Raw genomic sequence first — 25,823 nt, forward strand, 5'->3', positions numbered from 1 at the left:
AGTATTAGATTTTAAAAAAATGAATACTTTTTACATATTTTTGTAATTATATATACATAAGTCTTTCTAATAATGAACTTTTATAAGCTTATTTAATCACTTACTTAATTTTATAACTTTATAAAATCAAGTTTTCCTTTTATTAACGATTTCGAAACATTGAATGAAAACATTATTCAACTGATTTGTAGCATATATGTATAATTAGTTTCAAAGGTAAGAGATATTTATTTTATGAAACTTTTTTAGTGAGTTTGAGATGTGAAAGCCAATGTATTTTTTAATATAAGTTTAAATATTTTTAATCATGTGTATGAGTTCCATGACAATAAAATATTTTTAATTCATAATTTAATATTAATAGATATGTGTGATAGCAGTAAAAATACTAATTTTTCTTATAATGTTATTGTATTTACAAAAATTGGATTATAAATCATACAAGTAGAGGGAAGAGGGGGTCGCTGTTACAAAAAAAATTTGTTACATCAAAAATAATTAAATCCTTATTATGTTTGTAATAATAGTCATGGTGCAATTTATACGTATATTAGAGGTATATTGACTATTTTTTCCCTTCCACGAACTTATACAATACAACTTTATACAAAGTATATAAAAGCCATTTCGCAGGCCGCTTTAAATACAAATTTCGAATACTCGCATATGTATACAAAAATTGACTTGACATAAAGAAATACTTCTCGTTTAATATATTGTACATAATTTCACGCGTGTCACGCCTTACATGACGATATCGCATATAAGGTGACTATTGCGGTCACTGGTATTATATATATATTTATGTGTATATATATATATATATATATATATATATATATATATATATGTATGTATATATGTATATTACACAGATTTATACACAATACATTAGAGGTATGAATCAGAATAGGAATAGAGAAGATACTCTATTAAATTAAGTACCATCATTATACGTCACGTACGCAACGTATGTCATATTTTCACTTATATGTATAAGATATAAATAAAAGTATTTTTATACAAGTCAACATCAGATTCGTGCGCGAAATCGTACAAGCACCGCTTCGCACACGCATATCCGCGTGCGAAAAACACCGAGGAATATTATTATTATAAAAATAAATAATAAATAGGTCTCACATACAGAGATTCGGTATAGCGCTCATAGTCACTCACATACATACTGCACACATTACATATACATATACATATATATATTTATCATTAGTATCGAAAAAATAAATAGTAATACGGAAAATTCCGTTATATTTGTCGATGAGGCACTGTCTTCGCAAAACATTTCGCAATTACATTTGAAAAATATCGCATATTCTAGCGGTGATAAATTTTCAATTTTTCTAATTAAAAATATCTGTAATAACACAGATATATATATAGCTTAATAAATGTTCTCTTCCAATTAAGTATATATATTTTGTAAATATTACCACATCGATGCTTTTCATTTATTAAACGAGGACAGGATAGATACTGTTACACTATCTAAAGAGAACAAATCATGCAATATCTTTGTGTTTTTGTCAATAGTATATGATCAAAATCTCATCGTCTCGCAGCACAAATCATTAATTAAATAAATTTATCTAAAATACTCTACTGAATTTATTTATAAAGTTGTACGCGCGCATTATTGTCATCGATAATACTATCACATATTTAATACAATGTTAAAATATTCAAATAACATGCCATTCCATTTTATTTTACTTAAAACTTTTAAAGTTTAAAGTTTAATTTTATACACACATAGACATAGTACATATAGATCGATCCTACATCTAGTTTTGCTAATGAAAACAAGGTAGAAAAAGAAATAAAATGAAACATATATGTATATGTATATAGAAAGAAAGAGAGGTGAAGAATAAAAAAAATATTTTTCCTTATTTATGTTTGTGTAGTTTTTATCAGAAAAAGAAATAATCTTTTTTTTTATTTTTCCCCTGCTCTTTCTTTCATTCTTCAAATTACATCACTCGATCTATATGTCTATATGTCTATGGTTTCTTTCGTAATTAAAAACTTTAGTAATTTACTTAAAACCATTATAGAGAGCGCAATTTGTAAATTTATAATATACGTATAAAATATAAATATGGATCCTGATCTTAAAAATCCTGATTAAATTGTATTGTATTATCTCTGTCATATTATATTGTATATAATTGTAAAAATATACAATTTTGCTTCTCATATTTCTTATAGGCAGTGTCTGTAACTTTAAAAAAATTCGATATAAAAAGTTACATGCAATATTAATATTTTTCAAAAAGTACTTACATACATTATAAAAATACAATTGTGTGCGTTGTAATACTTTCATTTTTAAGATTTGAGTAAGACAATCATATGTTGTATTACTCATTTGAAAAGGAGAGAGGAAAAAAGAGAAGGAAACGGACGAAAAGAGCGAGGCAGAAGAAAGGAAAGAGGAAGAGGAAGAGGAAGTGGAAAAATTTATTAATCTATACTAGTCAGCCTTCTGTGTTTTCCTGCTTTGCATGGTACTTGAGCAGTAGCTGCTGGTCGCCCCGGTTCTTGTTATCAATGTTTTGGGTTAGAGTCTGAATCCTGCTCAGAACTGGAGCCGGAAGACTCCCCAACATTAACGTTCGCACTGCAGCGCGAGCTCCTTCGACTACCGGTGCTAGTGTGCCGGCATTTTTCACTACGATCCATTCCACCTATGATAATTTTGACAAAGATGAGCATATTTTATCATAATACATTGATTAATAAAGCTATTATTATAATAACAAACAAAATGAGGATTAAAGTAAAGATTTATTATGAGAAAGTAGCGGTATTTATATGAAAAATCAGAAGAAAGATCTATGTTAAGTATTTTTAGGAATTCTCTTTCAGAGTCTTGCAATGTATGATATAGCAATGTATTTTAACTTTCGAAATAAGATTTTTTTTTTAAATTATTAAAATTATCGACCTTGAAAAAGAAATAAAATCGAAGTTATTCAAATATGAATTCTAGTACCCGATCGAATTGTAATTAGTAAATAAAAAAAAGCATTTCAAGTTAGTTTAAATCTCAGGTGAAGTCTCAAGCGGTATTTTTAAATAACATTAAAGAATTTTTTAAATTATTCATACTCACTGGTTAACGGTGTGTGAACCTCGACCTTAATGTTTGCCGTTGCAGTGACCTTGGTGGTGATGTGTCGAGTGGACGGAACTGGTGACGTTCGACTAGACCCGCTCGTGTCCGATCCGCTACAGTTCTGTTAGTCAAAGTGACAGGAGAACACGCTCGTTAGTCATGCTTGGAGAGGATGCGCGACAAATTGCGCTTCATTAGGGAAGATACGCTTCCATGCTGATGGATTGATCGCGAGTCTATTGTTAGAACAATTTTTTGACGTACCTGATTGCCGCATGTGGACGTGGTTTCCACCTTGAGTTCCGGTTGGACAATGATGCAAGATTCCTGCGTGCTATGCCACGAGTTAGGCTCCTCTGTGATGGTTGTGAGTGATGGCTCGGCGTGCAATCTAGCGTTCTCGATCTTATGAGATCTCCTTGGCGGCGCGGGAGGCTTGGATCTTCTCACAATGGGTGATGCCGGTGGTGTCGGCGTAGATATACGATCCGGATGATCGTTCGGGATTACTTCCGCTGATGGACCGATCAGAGATAGTAGAATCGGGAAGAAGAAAATGCCATTTATGAGACCGACGCCGATCACGCATAACAGTATGAGGAAGAAATATTTGACTATAAAGTCAAAATCGGAGAAGGCAAGCATCACCGCCGCAAGCAGCATAGTAAGCGCACCGTGGACGATCGGAGCGCTCATATGTTCCAGAGCTAAGCGCATTCTGCGATCTCTGCTTCCGACACTCGTGATGAAACTCTGAAAAAGATTTAAAGATTATTAGTAAAAGCGCATCGTTGATAAAATCTAAAGGTATTTGCGCGTATCAACTAATATGATTGTTGAACTAATAATCAAAGATATTTAAACGCGTCAATTTACTTCGAATCTTGAAAAAAATCGCATGATATTTTTCATCTTTAATGTCATAATTCAATATGACCAAAATGAGAAACCAGAAAGAAAGAAACATAAAGTGAAGTTTAGAAAACAGCATTAATATAGAGAAAAGTTTATTTGAAATTACACTTACTAAACAAATATGTACTGTGAAGTGAACACCTATGCCGACGCTGATTACCAGCAGTACGGCGGGCACGGCACTTAATTTGATGTCAAATAGACCCATGATGCCTAACAATTGCAGAACGACGGCACCTAGAGAAGTGCCGACCAACAGGGTTGCCCACATATTCAGCAGTAGTACCCCGACAACGATGATGCTCATGATCAAAGCAGCCAAAAGGGCGATTCCTAAGCAGCTCCTCAGATCCATATATTGTTCCCAGAAGAGAAATGGTATGCCGGATGGGAAATTCGGCAGACCACGTTCCTCGAATTTCTTGCACAGTTTCCGAATGCTACCGATCAATTCTGTGATCTCCTGCGTATCAGTGAGCTTGTGAAGATAGAATGGCATCTGCGCATAAGTAAGCGGCATGCTCTTTGGAATTTTCAGCTCATGATCATTAGTATAGATCCACTGACGCGGTTCAGGTCGCAGATTCGCTTGCGAAGCGCCATAAGCAAGTGCGTCATTGGATGCCCAGGCACTCAAATAGTTGTAGAAAGCGCGCGGATTAATAATACCTTCCGAATCGACTAATCGCACTTGGGTTGTCAATGTCTTATCGATCGGATTGTCCACATAGCCGGTCTGCACAAGTAATTTATATGCGAGAATTGCTTCGTCGCTCGCATTCTTGTACCATCTCTCCTGGGTGATGCAACCATTTTTGTAATCCTTGTCAAACGCTGCTTGTAAATTCTTTAACCAATCACGGAATAGACCAAGCCAAAACTCGGACAACCCGCCATTGTCATTTTTAATGACGTTTTTGATCCGCACGAAAGCGTCGTGATAATCATATAACAACCGTTGATTGTTTGGATATTCAAAATCTCGCCCAGTGATTGCGTACATATTATAAAAGCCAAAGTGCTTCGCCTGGGCGGTCAAAAATGCATGTTCGTTCGAATTCTGCGGTACTAAATCGGTCAAGTCCAAACCATCACGTACGCGCATCGCCTCCCATACACTGCCGGTCAACACGATGACTAAAACTATCATGCCGAATACTTTGGTGGCAGGTCGACTGATGAAGGGTGCATAATGGCGTGCTGCGAGTTGTGTCAAGGAGAAGCTCAGGCAGTCATCCTGAGAACAGCCGGTCAGAGCATCCTCCTCAGTGCACTGCTTTTCCAATTCCACGTCCATAACATGTCCACCTATCTGTAATAATGAAAGAATATTTATAGACATGGTCCCGTAATTTAAATTTGATATAAATATGTAAAAAATGACATTATCATTTTCTTATTATTTTATTTTACTAATTAAAACAAGTTCCCTTCATTTCATTGTATTAGTAGATAATTGTTTGCCAATATAATTCCTTCAGTTTTTATTAATTCGTATGTTAAAATACATATAGCCTTGCATTTTTTCGCTTTAAATAGAATAAGATTCAGTATAGACAAATATAATATACATATATGTACATCATTTCATACCCAGGATTCATTCTGCGTGTTGTGCGAAGTTAGGATTTGAGTACAAGTCTCTCGTCTTTCAGGCGGGATTGCTCTAGTGACCATTTGCTTAACCGTGCCATTATTCTTCATCGAGTATTTGTTCTTCTTGAGATTGGGCAATGCTGGTAAGCAACAGCAAAGAATATCTTTCCTGCCTGAACGTCTACGTCGCAGGTCCAAACTGACCATTGCAGGGAAGATCAGCAGCATAGCGGCCAGATTGAACAGCAGCAAGATACCGGTTTGCAGACAGAAGGTTCTGAGGGCCGGAATCGGGATTATCGCCGCGGCGAAGAAGGCGGAAACATTGCTAAGACCCGTCAGCAGCACCGACAGACCGGTTCGCTTGAGAACGACTCCCGTTTGCTCGCCGCTGGGCACCTCGTTCACCGACAGCTCGGCGTACGTGTGCGTCAGCAGGAACATGTCGTGCACGCCCAGACCGAGTGCGAGAAACGGCACTATCTGCGTCGTAGTGGCGTTAAACGGAATACCCAGAAGCGCGCAGAAGCCCAATCCGGCGGCTACTGTAGCGCAAATCAGCATCACTCCGGCTATTCCCACTCCGGACTGCGAACGCACCGGATCCTTCCAACGAAGGAGGGCTATCCCGGCATATAGCAACTGGAAGAACAAAACGTAAAAAATGGTATGTATGTTAAATATAAATAAATTGAATAAGTTAAATGAAAAGCAGTTAAATAAATAAAGTGCTTTAAGCTTGATGATATATCATAAGTATAATAATCATATAATTAATTAATTGTAAAGCTTCTAACCATAAGTGCGCCACCGATCGCGATTTTCATGACGGACACCACACTGTACTTTCCGAGGATGTCATTCAAAGTAGTCGTACTGAAGGCATTCAGGTTATACGTTGATACATTCAAGTCCATCCGCCTCTTCACCTCGTTGCTAAACGCTCTCTGCCAAGTTTCTAACACCTGGGCCGCCTTTTCCTGTGACCAATCAATGTGATGGACTTTGTACGTGTTCGCCAGAAAATCGTATAGTTCCCGTTCACCCATGAGTTGCACTACAGTTTGCAATGCGGCTGCACGAGTCAAATGACCTGTTTTGTTGTGCCTGGCGCCGCCGATTAGAAGCTCTTCCGGCCAATGCATGTACTTGGCTGCGAATCCGTAGCAGCCACCTGTCAACTCGACTCCTACGTCAGGTACCTGTTACAGAAAGGATTTACAGAGATAAAACGAGAAAATTTAATTCGCCTTGACCGGAATTAAATATTTCGACATAAAAAGAGAAATCAGAATCAAAATATATCCTCTGTGAAAAAAAACAAAAGTAAGATTTTTATTTTTTGACACAATTAATTCCTGACAATCAAATGTACGAGAAACATTTTTCTATTATTAATCGATAATTTCGAAAAATACGCGATAATATAATAATTAATATAAAAGATTTATTCAATATAGAAGATTTAAATAAAATTTCGACCATTCATGCGTGATTTCAATTTCAAGTTTACGTGATTAAAACGCATTTCTTCTTCTATCCGTCATCTCGAGAGCCCTTCTGCAATATTTTGTTTTTCATCTATGAATCTCTCGAGCGTGACCGCGAAGGTAGAATCGTGTCAAGTCACGCCAGGAATTCCTCTGGTAAAAAATTATTATAGAGGTAGGAGGACAGGGGACGATTCAAGCAACGTTCTTTCCTATAGGGTAGTCGGGGTGCCGTGGACCCCACAGCGAGAGATTTTATAGAGTCCTATAAAAGGGCATACCAGCCGCGACTTTGGGCGATCTAGCCGCCTCAGGCAGAGCTTGTCCTTTATATCATGCAAGAACAGATAAGCGTTCTGCGCAACGCAACAAAGAATCTCTATTCCCAACCACAGAATTCTTTTGCTGTATCTGGACATCTTGAGCAAAGGTTTTCCTTCCCCAATTGTGTAGAAATACAAACTGTCTCTCACTTTCCTCGAATCGATTATCAATTCTTTTGATCGATCTTTTTCTTTAAAATGTCGTGGCCGCAGTTTTTAACCGCAAAAACCGCAGCCAGTAATATATAGACTTAAAATTGATAAGTGACTGAAATTAAAAGGCTCTTCTTAAAAATTTGAGATGGAAATATATCATATTCCTCAATTGATTTTTCTCATTAGTAGATTTCATTTTCGAATTTTAATTTAAAGTTTAATTACGAAAATGTCTAAGATCCAAAATTGACAATTCGCGATAAATAAAACATTAAAAAAAAAATGAAAAATTTATGATTCTTTTCTTACCATTTTATGCATAAGAGTATATCTATATACTAACTGAGTGCAATCGGTACGAGCTAATATGATCAAAAGCAATCATCCTAATCGAATTAAAGGCGCGTGGTCGAGCACCATCGGAAGTATATAAACCAAAAGAATATATATACATAGCAAAGACATATACCAAATAAAGCCTCGCGATCGTCCCCACATTGCAATTCGAATCGGCTACCTCACACCTGGCTGCCGTTATGTAATTCCAGAAGAAGAAGCGTGTAGAATGTAGTCGAGTCATCGGCACGCTTTTCATGCTTTTTACTCGTGCTCGTGACACCTTCTACCAACGTGTCTTCTGAGAGCGTTCGAGAGATAAATGTGTCCGCGAATACGCTTGCATCTCTAATTCCGATATCTCTTTGCCGGTGTTTTTCAAGTCTCTAATTGCGTGTTGAGGAAACTTATTTTTAAAATTATCGACAAGCGAAAATTGATCCATCATTTCCATTTTAATCGACAACGTTAATCGCAAATTAATTCGCGTCAATTCCGTTAAACTAGGGAGAGGAAACGCAGCGTTATACATCGTTGCCGAAGCGACTTCTTCGAGACACCCCGTGTATACGCGGCGGAATACGCCGATGCCGGTTCTTGACTTAAACACCCGATCAACGTGCCTCGCCTGCAGCTACACTCGAAATATTCCGAAGCGTATGCATGCCGCGCGATGCGTACCGCGTGGTGCCATTAAGTGCAATTACTTTAAGTACGAGAGCGCGCATACATCCGTTATGAAAATAGAAATAGATGTGTGTCTGACGAGGACGGAGAAAGAGAAAGGGAGGCGAACGAAGAGAGAAAGAGAGAACCGGGGAAGGGAAAGGGTGGAGCAACGTAACTTTGTCGATGCACATACGCATACGCGCGCGCGTAACGATTCACGTCGTGCACGTGTCAGAGCACACCGGCCGGCGCGTATGTTAATGACACCGAAATGACGGCCGCGTAATGCGATGCGCGTGTGTATGTGTGTGTGTGTGTGCGTATGGGACCTGCTGGGCCGGGCGTGGTACTCTCGCGACCACCGGCGTAGCGCAATAATGACGCACGTCACTCGATTTTATTATTTTAATGAACGGGGGGCCGTCGTGCGCCCCCCGCGCCGCGGCCCACGCGACTCGCATATTCATCAGCCGTTTCGCGCGAGGAATCGTCTTTTCATTTAAACCGAGCCTCTCCTTCCCCTTTCACTGTCTCGCGTTTGACGTCCGGAACCGTCGACGCCGGTCGTCATGAATGACACATTCGTTAAATTGAGAGAAACGCGTCTTTTTTTTATTATCAAAGATCACAAATTTATATTCTTTTTCCGAAGATAATTACAAGCGATTGCATCTCGATTTAACAATTTCACTATTATTTTTCCAAACGATCAATATTCACGTTGACAAACCCATGATAGATTATCAGGTAATTAAATTAGAAAGAGAAAAGAAATTACATTATCAGAGAAATTACAATACAGACGATCTAGAGCAAACTATAATCATCATAATCGTGAGAACAATGATTCGAGTCAAGAATTTTTGCAAGCAGACGAATCGAATACATATCGCCAAAAAAAATTTCGATCGTAGAGAGAGACGTGCGGTTAAATATTCATCGTAGACGATGCCTGCGGAATTGCTGGTTGGACATCAAAGCGACCATCAATTCGTGGTCGTTGTGTCCGCTTCGGAATATCAAACGTTCACTCGTTATTCTCAGCGCGAATCGCACGCACGATTGCCCCATCGATTGACAGTCTTTATCTCGTTACAACGTCCTTTTTTGTTTAACATCGTGCATCTGTTTGTCAAATTGTAGCTCACAATTTTCGCTGAAAGTATAGATTGTTTACATCTTAAATCTCGCTCCAAATCTCATTACTAAACTGTGTGTATTTTTACGATATCTCTCATATACTTTTCCCGCTACATCGTAAATCCTCCTCGAGACATTTTTTGTATACTTTTAGAAATCGTTCAATGGATCATTGAACGATCCTACCGATTGAACAAATACATCGATGTCCTTTACCTGTTGGGATTTTTTGTTAGGCGCGGTTTCCGGGCATTCCGGATCCGTTGGGTTCAAGCAAGGCTTGCTCTGATAGCCGTTCGTTATTCCGGCTCTCTTCATGAAGTCCTCGAGCGTTTTAAAGGGGAAGACGAACTGCAACTTCTTCATCTCGTCCAACATTGTTGAGGGATTAAGGTTCGTCCATTGGACAGGTTTGTTGTTCTCGCTTAATCGAAAGAGAGATCTAAATGATTATTCATCAAGCATTAGCAATGTGTATTTAAGATTAAGATTCATGCGTAACGTAACGTAATTAGACTAAATATTGATATTGATCAATGACGAGAAAAAAATTTAATAGAAAATAAAATTTGATCCTCTTAACATTATTTTTTTCATCACTTATCACCAAAATAAATTATCAAGAAATTTACTGATAATATATACTTACGGTATATGAACAGGATATTCTGGACCTAAGAGTTTGCTACCTTCCCAGAAACAATCGAGGGGTGTCATGATGGCGCAAGGTATAATACTGTCAAAGATCTGCAAAAGATGAAAAGTATATCAATGTGTCTTTTTTCTTTTTCTTCTCTCTCTCTCTTTCTTTCAAATATACTTTAATATCGTTATTAATTGGATAATACACTTTAATATCATCATTAATTCGCTGGATTTGTAATTATTATCTCACGATATAAATTATATACATATATTTAAATATCTAGTTGTAGTTTTTCTTGAATTTCTTGCATTTCAAGTTAATTGACTTGATCGAGGGGAGGGAAGCTCACTTTCTCTGTTCCGAGAAGTTGGCGATCGTTTTCGCGTGGAATGATTCGAAACGCACCTGACACGATACCGCAGCGGGACGCCGGCGCCATTATTCAACGCTAATTGCTCGTTCCCTTGTTCTGTGGCCCTCGCAGTCTTACCCCACGCAACTGATATGGCGCTTGCATGCGATGCATAGTTGCGAACATACACATAAGCGAATTTGTATCGAGAGAGTGAGATAGAGAGAGGAGCGTATAGTACATCTTTTCAGCGTACGAATTCTACATTTTGATTTGATTACCGAACTTTAAATTTAATTTAAATAATTAATAATAATTATATTCATAAAAAAAATTGTTACTTAATTTTTATTTAAATATAATTATTAAAAAACAGACTTAATGGAAATTTTTTAAACTCTTACTTTTTTATTTCAGTTTCAAGTTTTATTTAAATGAAAGTGATATATAAAATTATTATTATATATTATTACTATTACGTTATTAGCAATAATAACTTTCTAGCTGTTTTTAATTATAACTTTTTATTAGAGCAAAAAAGATAGAAAAAATACGACAGGAAATAGTGTGAATAATATATGATTGAAATATTAAGGACACATTTGGGCTACATTTGCGATTCAATCCGATTCAATTGGTATCGCTTGGCGAAAAAAATATTCCGAAAGGTAAAAGATAATCGAATCGCCGGATGAATTGATGCGAGCGCATGGGAGCCCGTTCTTGATGAATGCAAATTACGAGTTTGGCGAGAGATTGCTTCTCAAGCGTCATTCAGGAAACGCGAGAGCGCGCCGAGCTGTTTAAACAGCGCTTAGATACAGGGTGTAATCTAAGATGATCCTATCCCGCGCTGTCGGACGTAAGACGCGCGAGGGTTACGAAAGAACGCGGACCGCCCTATTCGAGTTTCCAGGAACCCAGAGGTGGGCCCTCGTAATGGCCTAGTACCCAGAAAAACCCGTGCGACGACCGTTAATGTTGCAGAGTCGGATATTAGTAGGATCAGATTTTGTTTACCGGAGAAAAATCATCCTCTCGCGTTCCCTTATATTTTTTTGTTATCATTAAAAAAGAAAAAACAAACTTTAAAGTGTTTCTTTGAATCTCCCAGACTGATTATATCGTGATCACTTGCAGCGAAAACTTCGTAAGATTCCCTAGAATTAAATTTTTACTTTTCCAGATAGAAGTAAAAAATTGTAATTACATGTATCGCGTCACGTTGAGAGGAAGGTTTCTCTTCCGGTTGCAAACGAGAGTTTCGGCGGTGCGAAGAAAACAGACTCTCGCGTCAAACATGTTTATAATGTCCCGAAAGCGAGACATTGATGCATGATGAAATCTCCAGATTCAAGTTTTTCCCCTCAAAATGCCTTCATCGTTTTTCTCTTTAACGCGTTAATTGTGTGTGAAGCAATGTGAAAACGTGCACATATTTTATTTTGAGCCAGCAAATACACAGAGAGAGAGAAAGAGAAAGCTGTCACAAATTTTAGATAGTCTTTTAATCGGTATTTTTCTTTAACAATAAAAAAAACGAGATGTTATAAAATCGCGTTAATTCTTATTTGTAATAATGTATAATATATTGCATTAAATGAGCTTTTCCGATTGATATAAATTCAGAGATGACAATTTGCATTACGATTAATCAAGATTTCTAATACAATTAATAATCATAAAAATAATAAAGACGTTCTTTACCGCGCTCGTAGATTTCAATGTCGCTATTTCTTAACAACAGCTATATTGATACTTTATTAACGGACACACGTCACGTACGTGTCACGTGCGCGCGCTGATACCTTCGCTAGAGGTCTAATGGGATCCCGAGAGACGGTGCGTAAACACGCGTCCGCGCGCGCCATTCATGCTACACATGCGTGCGTCTGCGCTCGCGTATGCGTCGTGTATACAGTATACACGCTCGTTTGAATTACCTGGTCAATGTAGTGCAGGTCGAAGTTGGGTATGCTCGGCGCGTAACACAAGTCCTTCAGCCTCCACGTGCTGCAAATGACACACACATTCACGTGACTTTGTTTCGCTCCAATTTCGGGTAGAAATGAAACCGCGCGATTTCAAGAAATTTAATCAACTTTCACAAACTTTATCAACGTATAATACATTTGTGAAACAATCTATACAATCTATACAGTAATAAAAAATGAATATTACTAAATATTTGTTGCTAAATGAAAATATTAATAAGGAATTGATAAATTATATCAAGGCAGAGAGCAATATACTCGGATAGATTGGCGGCACACAATCGGGAAATTGACAGTCTTATATATGAAAAAATACGTCGAACGTGTGAAACGAAATTTCTGTTCATTCGAGGCTACGAATTTTCGAGAGAAAATTGTACTTAAAATATTCCGTATCTTTGACTTAATTTTTCACGTTTTTTTTTCTGGTTTGCATCACTAATAATGGTATCATTAACCGGCACAAACGTCGCAATCCCCTCTATGTGGAGATTAATTAAGCCGCCGAAATATCTCTGTCCCTAATTAATTCGGTCCTCGAATCAAGACGCTCGAATCTTTCCGCGCGGAGAAGAGGACTCACATATCGAACAGGTGCACCGTAACTTGCGTCGCAGCCTTCAGGACGGCCAAATGTTCGTTGAGCGCGGCCGGATGCAGGATATTCACTCCAGAGTGCTTCGGTGTCTGGATGATGAGCTGATGCGTCGAGGGAGCAGCCTCGCCGAGCGCTTCCGAGGCGTAGATCAGCTCCCTTTCTAGCCTTCCACCTTCTGCAAGCAAAGCGTGCGATTGATTAAATTTTGCAAAATTTCAACAATTAATTAATATTATACACGACAAGAGGATAATAACTTATATCGAGCAGTGATTCAGATTAATTGTTCATATTAATTGTGTCACATGATGCATTTTCTTCTATCTTTTATTATTTAAGTTTAAGTTATTCGATTAATAACTGTTATCTAACGAATTTTTTTTTCTTGAAACTAACAGAGAGTCATTCATACGGTGATGGAGAACAAGATTAGCGATGTTCAAAATTCAGCTTTTACGAGAAGATTAAAATGGGGGGAAATGCCGCGAAATTCACGTGTCCCTTCAGTCGAACGACTTTATAAGCCTTCCAGCGGACGATGTTTGCGGCCAACACAGTTCTCCGAAGAGAAACATCGGTCGAGACGGTGTTGTAACGTACACGTATCCTCGCTCGGCTTTGTACCAGCGCAAAAATTCCTGGCAGTCTACTAATAAAACATTCCCAGAAACGGTCGCGAAAATAGCGGTTCCAAGTGCGGCGAGGGAAGACGATTCGTACAGTTCGACTGCCATAAATCATCCCCTACAGGTGCTCATTGTTTTCCTTATATATACGCGATTACAGGTCACTTCTATACGTTCAAAGTAGCAGTACAATAGTATAAAAAACGAAAAGCGAGTAATGGCACGTGAAACTAGTCCATTTTAACGTAGTGTGAGAAAAAGGAAGAGATTTATACGATGCTTCTGACGATCCTCCGAAGAGAAAACTTCCGGAATAACAGGAAGGGAGACAGAGTGCACAGCTGTAGAAAAAAAATACATCGAAGTGCTGACGGTATCAGCTGCTTTTCTTTCAAAATAAAGAGAAAAAGACTCTCGAAAGAGATTCTGTTTTAAAAAAAGATCTACGTCTCGCGAGAGGGACGTTATTTTCCCTCGAAAATACGCGGCCGCACATAAGAGCATCATCCGGCGCTGATCTCTCCGCTCCTCTTCGTCTTATTTTTTTCTTACTTTTTATAAGCGATTTGAAGAAGCCGGGGACACAAGAAGCCGCGGAGGGTCGTCGTTTTTACGGGGAACGCGCTGCGCGATTTAAAGGAGTTATACACCGTATATATATGAGCAGTAGTAATGGACGAGGGGCACACGAGGATGATGGCCGTTGCGCGCGCGCGCGCGCAGGGTACCCTGGTATCCCACCTAGTCAGATTTCACCGTCAAAAATGCCGACGGCGTATTTGCTCGTTCCGCCACGACGCGGTCGCCGTGGACCACCCGTATGCTCGCCGCGCGAAAGTGGTTCTCAAACGGTCATCTCGCGGAAACCATCTTGGACGACGCCAAGCTTCCTACGGGGAGGGTACAAAGGTTTCCTAGTTACGTAGCAGTATACTTGTTTTTTCACTTTCCGAGATGATTGGAAGTCGATCGATGCGGAACCGCCATCGGAAAAGAGGACGTAGAAAAATTTCAGAACGTACGAAAGAGTTGTAGTTTAATAACTGAAAGATATACGGTTTTGCTATTTTAAATTGATGAAAATTAATTTATTATTTTATTATTAATTTATTATTATTATTTATTATTATTATTATTTGCTTTGTTAAAAAGAGGTATATCATGCGATTGTATCGCAATCTTGCAATAATACTTGAATAATTTTTTCGAAGTTATTTTAATTATATATATATTTAATTTTTCTCAAACAACAGATAATTAAAATAATACATACATATAATACAGATTATAAATTAAAGATCCTAAAATATAATACAATGAAAAATTAAAAAAAAAAATGAATAAAAGTTGTTTAGAAAATCGAAGTATAAATATTATAATATAATAATATCTAATAATGAAATAATAGTGAACGTTTTTTACATAAATATAATTTCATATTATATAAGGCAAAATATATAATATATATATTCGATATCTCACTAAATAATTGTAGCAGAATCTCGAAAGGAAAAGATAAGAACCGATTGCGAATTTAGAAATTTTCTTTCATTCCGTTTACATCCGGCGGAAGCGCTCTCGAATACGTTCTTCATGAAGAAGGTAATAAAGGTATTGGAAAGAAAACGGATCTCTGGCTTAATTTCTTTCAGGTTTCAATTATATACGGTCTGAAAATTCTGCAAATTGTCCGTTTGTCCGTGAACAATTACATTTTTCCAACCATAATAATGACAGCTTTTTAGTTATAATACATATGTCGAGAGAAAATTTATTTTTCTTAAAATCATGTTTATATTTAGTAGAATTTATTTCTGCAACTCATGAGTCATACGTCATACGTTTTTATTAAATAAAAATTATTAAAATTATTGTCAAAGGTTTATGGTCCCTTTTATCAAATTTTATTACTGATAACAATAACAATTCCAAGTTTCCAAAGGAGAATCACATTCCTCTCTAAAAGCATTCTTTTTTTAAAATAGAGAAATTTTATCAAAATCAATAATAATTTCGATTAGAAATTACTTCAAAATTGCATAATTTTGTTTTCAATTTCATTCATTCAATAATATGTGAAATTACATGCAAAATTAATGATGTAGTTTTTACTGTTTAATGTACGATAAACACTTCAATCATTTTAACTTAATAGATAATTTTAATTTTATCGATTCTGTCCCTCGCGTGACAACTTTGATGACGTAACTGTCTCTACGACAGCGAGCTCGTGAGTTTGTGAGTCAGCCTGTAGAATGCGGTCGAGCATCGAGCGTAATAAAGACACTACTCTGTGCTCTACGAAGCAAGAAACGTAGCTTAACGGTGGAAAGTCAGGAAGAAAGAGAAGGAAAGACACAAAAAGAGAGAAACAGAGAGAGAAAGAGGAGAGAGAGATAGTTAAAAAAAAGGGCAGGATCGACGAAGACGCTTAGAGGGGAACGCTTAGACTAGCTCGCCGAGAAAGAGAAAGAGAGAGAAAACGAGAGGAGGGGGAGAGAAGGAGATGGAGAGAGAACACCGGGCTTGATTTATCGACGAGACGTCTCTGTAATTATTTCTCCGTCCCTGTCTCGTTCACGGGAAAGAAGGAGAGCAGGGGGGAGGGGGAAAGCGGCAAACCGCGTTCTTCCCATCCCGTCTATCTGCACCCTTCCGGCTACCGTGATTGCGGCCTCTCTCCGCGCATCGGTCCCGCTCGCTCCGGGGCACTCTTGAATGGCCGCGTCGTCTTTCAGCTCTGTCGGCGCGCCTCTCATTCACCATTCCTCTCCTATTGTTTCCGCAAACTTCCCGTATCCCGGAGAACGAAAGGATGGGGGAGAGGAAGGGACATCTCGCGCGACAAGGATTCGCGTCGCGATTTCCCGCGATATCCTTCCGTATTTTCTTTTCGCAGAGCGGCAAAAGTCCTGGGAGTCTCGTCCCTCTCTTCAGAGGATTTCTCTCTCTCTCTCTTTCAGGGTCAGACCGGGGGGGTCAGTCATCGACGTTAATGCGATATCGTGGGGCTTAACGATCGCATCTTCCAATTGCGGTTCAAGAAAGAGCTCTATTAGGTTGGGAATAACGATTCCCAGCTCGACCACTGGGATTGCGAGATCGATATATGTGCGAGATCGGAGGTTTCGAAAGTTCTCCAGGAAGAGGATAACGAGAGCGCCCTCCTCTACGTCTCTCTTTTGAAGAGGGGGGACGTGAGTGCAGGTGCACGCAGATTCCCTCATTTGTATATGTATACTTCGCGAACTTTTCTTTTTTCATCCTTCTCGTTTCTCTTGCCTTGTATGTTTAAATGCTAATTAGTTTAAATCGATATCGCCAGAATTGATACAATCGTTAATTCAATCAGATTAATTTTAATAATTTGCAACATTTTTACACGAACAAGATTTATCTATCACATTTATTTTAATAACACAAATAGTTTTTGATTCATTTGCGTTTTTATATATTCCACGTATTATTAAAATTATAATTGTACATTTAATGTAATAATTGTATATTAAATATTTAGATATTTAACGTAAGTAGAAATTTGCAAAAATTTTTTCAAAATTTCCTTCTAAATCGTGCACAACAATTGTAAAATGTTCACGAGAAAAATTCAAAAGCCATATCTTTATCAATTATTAATCATATTTATTTTTCGAAAAAAAATAAAAAAACAAAAGTAGCTCAAAAACAACTCCAACGTGCAATTCGAAAATTATGAGCAATAAAAATATTTCATATAAGAGATGAGGATGTAAGATATACCATCCGGTCCTGAAATACTCTCCGCGCAGCTATTATCTCAATTATTATTTCAGATCGATGGTTTGTCAGAGTCGGATCTATTCATCTCCGGCGTAAGTGCGGACAGCTTTATGGCGTGTGAAAATGTAAGAACCACGTGGCCGCAGTCTCGTTAGGGGTCCTTGTTCTTGCGACACGCCTCGGCTGGCTGCTGTTGCCGCGTTTCGAGTCCTCCGGAGGAAATGCTTAGAAATTCCTGCGAGAAGAGCGTGCACGCTCGTTTTCCTTTTCGTGAGATTAATGGACGGTTCCTCCAGGCGTACAATTTCTCATTTCCTGTATAACAAAATTTCGTCGAATATCGGCTGGCGAAGAAAGCCCATAAAACACGAGTCCAAAAATTTATAAATTGCGTTAATTGAGATAATTATCAGATGAAGAGATTTATCTTGTCCTATTTCTCACTCGACTTGTCTCTAATTTTAGGAAACTATGCAAAATTGTTGCACCAGTTATCTCTTATTTATAACAAAATCGTATTGATTTACTTGAAATGAGCATTATAACAATTTTTTTTCTTATAAATATACGCTGCTTAATTTTCGTAAAAATATTAATATGTATATTTTTTTCTTATAATATATTACAAATAATTTATATGACTTGAAATATGCTCACAAATAAATATTAAACAATCGAGACTACTGTACTTAAAATTCTTATACCAGCTGTAATCGTCGAATGCAGGAAATGGCAAACCATCCGAGTTACTTGCGCCAGAAAAAAACAAGAAAAAAAAAACATTTTATAGCTACACGTTCAGCATAACATGAAACGGGAACAGCACTTGTTGCATTCCTGTAACCACGCAAACAGAATTCAAATGTCAGTGAATTACATATGTAGGATGAACCAGGATAATTCAAATGTCCCGATTATTTAGTTGTTTTCAAAATTTTTAGCTTTTGAAAATTTGCAATCATATTATATATAAAGAATTTTTGATTTTCAAATCGCGATTTTGACAAAAAAATAAATATAAATGAAAAAAAAAATATATGAAATTATTATTACATACGAACATAAGTCAATTTATAACAAAAAAAAATTTTCTCAATTATTTCCCCTAACGCATCTTGCGGATAGCAAATCGACTCTCCCCTGGTCTTGCTTATTTGGATCTCTTATGGCCGTGGGTCTCTACCGCGGCCAGATGAGAGTCACTGGGAATGGATGGGGCTCGGTTCCGGTGAATGGTCGCGGTGGGTGGCCCGGTGGGCTCTCTCTGTACGCCAGGCCAACCCAGCCAGCCAGCCAAGCAGCGGTGGGGTCTGCGTGCTTGAGCCGAGTCTCTCGGATCTTCTCTCCGGAGAGTCGAGCCGAGTCGGAGAGTCAGCTTCGTCGCGGGGCCCAGTGCTCGCCCCCTTTGCCGACCGACCCCTTCCGCGCCGGCCGCTCACAATCGTCGTCGCTCGCTTCTCCGCCGCTCTCTCGACACTCCGTCAGGAATAGTCGGTTAAAGGGGCCACAGGAGAGTTCCTATAGTAGCCGATCCACCCTCTCACGCTTCCTTTCTCCGTCCCGCATGACTCCTCTCTATTATCCGTCATCGGCGCGTATCAATCGCGTACAGTACCGGCCATTCATCCATAAACATTTCGCGGAAAATTCGACGAAAAAGAGACTTATTTCATCTCGAAAATATTATTTAATCCAGATTGTTTTGCAAAACAATTTGCGAGGAGTTTGCAAAACGTAAAGATAATTTAAGTGAAAAATTTATCATAAATATATTATTAAATTTATTATAAATTTATTATATAAATTTACAGCTTTTCTAAATTTAGGAATGAGAGCATTTATATTGCGACTTTGAAGCTATGACAGCTGATGAAGAATGAAAAGAAGTTACGTGTATAATAATAGATGAATGTATTTTCATAGCTTAAGCTTACAGCTTTGTTGCAACACAAAAAATTGAAGAAGACAGAATAAACTTTTCTCAAATTATAAATGCAAAATTTAATATTCTATTTAAAAGAAATAATCGAAAATCCTGAATGAGTCATTTGAAATGTCGTGATCGTCATTTATTTCATTTTTTTAAACACAATATTATGCACTTCTATATTCGCTGTTATCAAGAAACGAGTTTATTAATCTCTTGAAAATCATGCAAGCTTAATATGGAGAAAAGAAATTGCGAAATCCCTAAACATGATTTTCTCGAAAAATAAAGTCTCGTATATTATTCTATAGTTTTGATTTATTATTTCATATACGATCTGTTGATAATTTATCTCATCAATAACGGAGCGTATATGTATATGCAAGATCGAGTTGAATAAATCGTAATAAATATCAGTCGTTGATAACCGCCTTTCCTGCGTATCAAACTTTTTTCGCATTTTTCTCTCACATATACATATACAGTATATCGTATGTAGATTATTTTTAAAAAATTTTAATTTTTCGATTTATTCAATATACTCAATCTGCCGAATTTCAGTACAGCTAACAATTTACTTGTAAAGTAAGCTTATTTACACGATTATTTGTCTTTTGATTTCATCAAAATGCTATGTTTGCATATGTTTGCAATTATTATTAAGGAAATCTCAATTGACATTATCTAAATAACTATTATTTTAAAGTAAAATAAATCTATTTACTTTGGTCGTTTCTCAGGTGATAATCTTGTATTCTTTAACGGCTTGGTAAACAACCCCTACTGTGTTCAGAGATTGTTTACATTGTCCTTCTACAATAGACGATGGCGAATCTTAATCCCATTGAAACCCGAGAGGATTACGAGTCCGAATGTCAAAGACTTTCAAAAATATTACTAGACTTTGTAATAAATCTCACGAGCTGTCTATTAAGTGTCCGATTAAACTGCGAAGAGATAGAAATTCGATAATATTGTTAGATTAATTCACTTTAACCAAATATATACGTTATTCTTATCTACTTCATCTACAAGAAATCAATAGAATACATTAAGCGGAGACAAGAGTGTTCTATACCAAGAATAAAATTAGATAAAGCAAAGCGACCAAGAGATAAATGAATATTATTAAAATTACAAATTATACATGTAAAAGCTCGATTTATACATTATTAATTAATTAAACACGTCGCAGAAAATCGAGATAATCTCGAGATAATCTATCGGAGATCAGGAACTAGAAAAGTAGCCCCATCAACTTGACGCACTTGGAACGACCTGTACAGGGCCAAGGAAGCCGCCTTGTCGTGTTAGTGCGACAAGGACGGACGGAGGACGAAAGCACGACCGTGCACGAGAGGGCCGGCCCGAGTGCTTACATCTTCATTAGGCCTCCATGCCTTCCAGTGGGCGAGAGAGAGGTGAGAGAGGCAGACGATCTCCGGGGGAGATCGGGAGAAAGAAAAAGAGCACACGAGAGGAGAATGGAGCGAGAAGGGTCTGGCGAGAGTGAGCTGGAAGAGACCGTCGTCCAAAGACCCACCAGGAATCTGTTGTTGTTGCACCGACGGACGAACGGACGGACGGACGGCCGACCGACCGGCCGTATAAACAGAGGATCTCATCTTCTGTTTACTCGTTGCACATTGTTGCACGTGTAGCGGTCCACGCGCGTGCGTGTGCCAATGTCGCACGGATTACAAATATCGAAACCTGTCGATCGGCTACGTAATATATACAAAGTATTTTTTTTTTAATTAGGAGGCGTGAACACCCGATTTTATAATCGGAAGCGACCACCGGAAATCAAATATGACAGAGAGGGATAATTTTAATTCTGATCCCAGTATCTTGTATTCCTAAATTTTATCTCTTTTAACGTAAGATGGGGGTTGTAAAGATGAAAGTTGACGCGATATGCGACACCCTGTATGTGCTCGAGCGCGCCGATATGCGAATAATTTTGTTCGGCGCGGCGTGTCGAGTCGCTCGCTGTATAATTTCTTCGCATCGGCTCTAATTCTGGATTAAGTCATATATTAAAGCACTCGGGACGAGACCGGTTGACGAGTGTCTCCTAGTTTTCTCATTTCGACCTTACATCCTATAGTTAACGGCAGTGAATGCAAATTATGCCCTAATGAATGTGTTATGAGAGATGTCTGTAATGAATGTGTTATGAAGAAATTGTAATTTATAGGTTGCAATCTTTCGTAACTACAAGAAGTTCTCTATATGATAAGGTCGAGTTTACAAATAAGAGAGATGTTTACTATGTAAGAGAAAATTAATTATGTAATGGACGGTAATATCAGGGAAGAGAATATAATTACCGGACATTTACTTGTTTTTCCGAGCTTATTTATTCCGAGCCTATTTTTATCATTTTGTATCTTTCTTTTTCTTTCTTATGTTTTCGAATATTTATTCGCGCTTATATTTATTTAGAAAAAAATAACTCAATTCACATGAATGATTCTTTAGAAATACGATTATTAATTGCATTTGTAGCATTTTTAAATAAAATAATAAATAAAGAAAATAATAATGTGCAAAATCGAAAAATATAATATTTTTTTTTATTAAATTCGGATCTTTAAAGAACAAGCCAAATACAAACTTGATATAAATAATTAATTTTTGTCACACACGAGGAATTAAATTTTGATTTAAAAAAAAATCAGATAGATTAATTTTCCGCTTTTTGCGTGATTAAGAGTGCTATAAATATTCCGGAAGTAAATAAGAAATTTTTCGTACATTTTCGGAAAGTGAATCTTTCTTGAAACGTCCTGTACGTATTGTTGCTCTCTTATTCGAGATGAAGGTAAAATAAGCTATTCTCGTCTTTTTCCATCGTACTGTTCTCCAGTCTCCCCTCTGTGAATGCTAAACGCTTCCCGCCACACGCAGTTGTCCGAGTGGAGAAAAAGAAGAGAACGGATATATTAGCGCGTGTGCCATTCACGTTTCTGCTTAACCTTCCGGTAATCGCGTCTGTATATTGTGAAATTCACAAATTTCACAAGTCAAAATGAGAATATTCTTCTTCGAACAAGCGTAAACAATTTATTAATAACCAAGGTAAACAATGTATTTTTACATTCTCGTATCTCAGAATAATTATATTGAATACTTCGCATAGCCTAATATTTATTTTTTCCAATATTCCATTTTGTGGAGAGGCAGCATAATGAAAATGACTCTTTTTTTCTTTTCAGAATATTTTTCTCTTTTATCGATATCTATTCAAATTCTTTTATTTTCTATGATTTTCACCAGTAAAGACGATATTGTATTTTTTCGTTATACAACATCAGAAACCCAAATTGCACTGTACCTCTCGTATCGAGAACAGCACAAAGAATTCGGAACGAAAGGAAGTGCTCGTATAGGTATAGGTACGTGTGAGCAGGTGATTGAAAGCCGATACTTCGTACTTTGCAGCGCCGGATGTTGCAGTTGCATTCACCGATCTCGTTGCTCGGTTCAACACCGAAATGTGTCAGTGAGTGCTCCTTCGATTACGAATTATCTCTTTCCGTACATCGTCTCGAGAAAGTCGTGAAGATTTTTTCCGATTCATAATACAACTCGAAATTAAATATCTATCCGATTATATTATGATCAACAATTACGATACTATTTTAAAGAATATTAAAATATCAAAATATTTTAATTACGAAAATTTAGATGATTATGCATGAGTTGTACCGTCTCTTTCGCCGTAATATTATCTGAATTCTGTGAAAATTCAACGTATGTCATCCGCTTAAGGATCAAACACATTCTCGAGGAGAGTCTGTCATGCTTGGATTATTTACCGAGATACCGAGATGAGGAAAGTGGCGGAAGAATTATGCGACGCGACGTTAAACGGATACAGCACCTCCAGCGAAGGCAGGGACCCACGAGACGGCGACGTGCGCGCGCGCGCGCGGGTCTCTATCCGATACCGGATATCCGTGAGGTGACTTGCGTCGTCGTATTCGGTCGGAACATGCGGGCGCAGTCTTCTCATTGTCAGAAGGGCCGATCGAGCGCCACGAGCCGCGCGCGTCCGGAATGGGTGATGACGATTGGGCCCTTTCGCAACGAGGGATGATTTAAATCGCTGCCGTACAACGAGAGAAAATAATCGGAAAATGATTGAGCCCTCGGGCGCCGATTGCAAATATTATTTACTCGACGCCAATTTTATGCACTACTATCGAAATGTTTCGTCGTTTTATTGGCAAAGAGAATTGTATCTCTTTATTTGAGATCATTGATTTGTGCGATTTCAAGTCAATAAAATTCGTATCATATTTTGTTCTGGATATCATATATTATTAATATGTTGTATGTTGTTTGTGTGTACTTTTTGTTGTATAAAGAAATTCTAAGACACTAGTACCTAGTCCTTTACGAGAATATACATCATATTTTCTCTTAAAATATTTTTTTCAAGAACTTTATATTGTATTTTTTAAAGCGTTGCTCTTCTTAGGTATTAAATTTCTATTTGAAGATTAAATTTAATTGGAAATTAAATATGTATTTTATTAAATATGTATGTATCAAGTTGTCTGATACATAATTCCACGTTATTTTACGCTATTTCCGAAGAAGTCACGCAACAGAATGACACACATACACGTTATATTATGCAATATTAAAATAATACAAATTCTTCGAAGATCGTAAACGTTAAGCCGCGCAATCGTACAATGGCAAAGAAGAAGAAAAAGAAAAATATCGAAAGACGAAGATCGAGCCTCGGGCCAAGATCGCAAATCCAACGCGTTCCGCGCCTCCTTTAACGATCCTTATAAATCCTTAACAGCGGCGGGTTTATCGCCGTGATTGCCGACGGCGATCGGGTTGCGACTTTCGTAGTTGCGGGAACTGATCGGGCGCATACCGATCGTTCAACGATCGTCGATCGTGAAAGGTGGAAAGAATGGTACTTTTATGCGCGAAGTGTGCTTCCGAGAGAAACGAGCTGCTGGACAATTTTTACAAAGTCAAAGTATTCGTCAAAGTATAGTCATCGTCTGGAAAAAAATATCCTTCGATTTATTAATCCTCTCTAATTTATTAATTTCCAAGCAAACAGTTTCAGCGATATATTTTTATCGATTTTTAACAATAATATTGAAATTTGCTCTCTAATGTGTGCTGCTAACATTTCTTATTTAAAAGCTCAGATTCTTAGAATGTCTCGAATTGAGAAGAAAAATCGAGGGACATTATGGAAATTATTTAAGGAAGAACTGGACGAGAATCAGTTACGACAAAAGTTAATAAATCTAATAAATAAGCACTTTTAACCTTTTAAAAATATAAAATTAATAATTAATTTGAGAGTTAAAGTAAAAATTTGCTCTGTAGAATTAAAATTTTTATTTTCATGAATTCTTGTGTCGTACAGTTAAAAATTATTTTAAAAAATTTAATAAAAATGTTAGATAATATTTACGAATTATATATTTTGAAATTAAATTATATTCTACAAGACAAATATTTACTTTAATTCACACAAATTAATTATTAATTTTACATTGTAAAAAATTAAAAGCAATGTCAAATTCATTAATCTCGAAATGTATTAGATTTATTAATTTTTGCCGTAACTGATTTACCCAGTTCCTCCTTAAAGCCTTCTCAATTTTATACGCTTTGCGATTGACTGATTTTTATGCGGATTCGTCGTTTTCCGTCATTATCGGAAGAATAAATAGCGGCGAGAAAAACACTTGTCTCGGGTGTGAAGTTTCACAGGGTCAAATGTCACGGAACGTTCGCTCGAGGTATTAGTCCTCGGAAGACACGATCTAGGAGGTCCGAGGTAATATCTTCCCTCCGATCGAAAACCGGGACACGACTTGGCGTTTCTTCGTGCCAAGTCGAGCGCAACGAAAGAAATCTCTATATACAGTTACCCGTGACATCAACGAGGCAACATCTCTCTATAGCCCCGACGAGAGAACGGAATGTTCTGTCAATTTGTGGCGCGAATGTTCGTTAACGAGAAATTCATCTCAAGTATAAGGAGCACATCTCAATTTCACGAAAACTAATCGAATCTATATATCACATCGAATGCGTAATAAAAAAATGTTTACTCGCAAATAATTTTTCTCGACGTTATCACTTTATTTATAATTCGCTGCAT

General features: G+C 37.4%; 1 protein-coding gene across 9 annotated transcripts in view; it reads right to left on the minus strand.

Moving 5' to 3' along the window:
- Window positions 1-420: 420 nt before the first annotated feature.
- The window catches only part of Ptc (protein patched), a 56,677-nt gene continuing 31,274 nt past the window's right edge, over window positions 421-25,823 (minus strand). For 5 of the 9 annotated variants that reach the window (XM_083099346.1, XM_083099347.1, XM_083099348.1 and 2 more), the window contains 10 exons: window positions 13,340-13,529; window positions 12,706-12,775; window positions 10,414-10,511; window positions 9,981-10,206; window positions 6,448-6,852; window positions 5,648-6,292; window positions 4,167-5,366; window positions 3,404-3,892; window positions 3,137-3,260; window positions 421-2,708 (listed from right to left, as the gene is read on the minus strand). In XM_083099346.1, coding sequence (XP_082955472.1) covers window positions 2,569-2,708; window positions 3,137-3,260; window positions 3,404-3,892; window positions 4,167-5,366; window positions 5,648-6,292; window positions 6,448-6,852; window positions 9,981-10,206; window positions 10,414-10,511; window positions 12,706-12,775; window positions 13,340-13,529 — 3,587 coding nt within the window. In that variant the 3' untranslated portion in view covers window positions 421-2,568. Of the gene's footprint in view, window positions 2,709-3,136; window positions 3,261-3,403; window positions 3,893-4,166; window positions 5,367-5,647; window positions 6,293-6,447; window positions 6,853-9,980; window positions 10,207-10,413; window positions 10,512-10,815; window positions 10,961-12,705; window positions 12,776-13,339; window positions 13,530-25,823 lie in introns of those variants that run through there. The other 4 variants (XM_083099350.1, XM_083099351.1, XM_083099355.1 and 1 more) reach the window with 3 other exon arrangements.

This window comes from Camponotus vicinus, unplaced genomic scaffold (assembly GCF_025532165.1).
Source record: "Camponotus vicinus isolate PSW18456_S1 unplaced genomic scaffold, iyCamVici1.0 SCAF_5, whole genome shotgun sequence".
In the NCBI taxonomy this organism is placed as follows: domain Eukaryota; kingdom Metazoa; phylum Arthropoda; class Insecta; order Hymenoptera; family Formicidae; genus Camponotus; species Camponotus vicinus.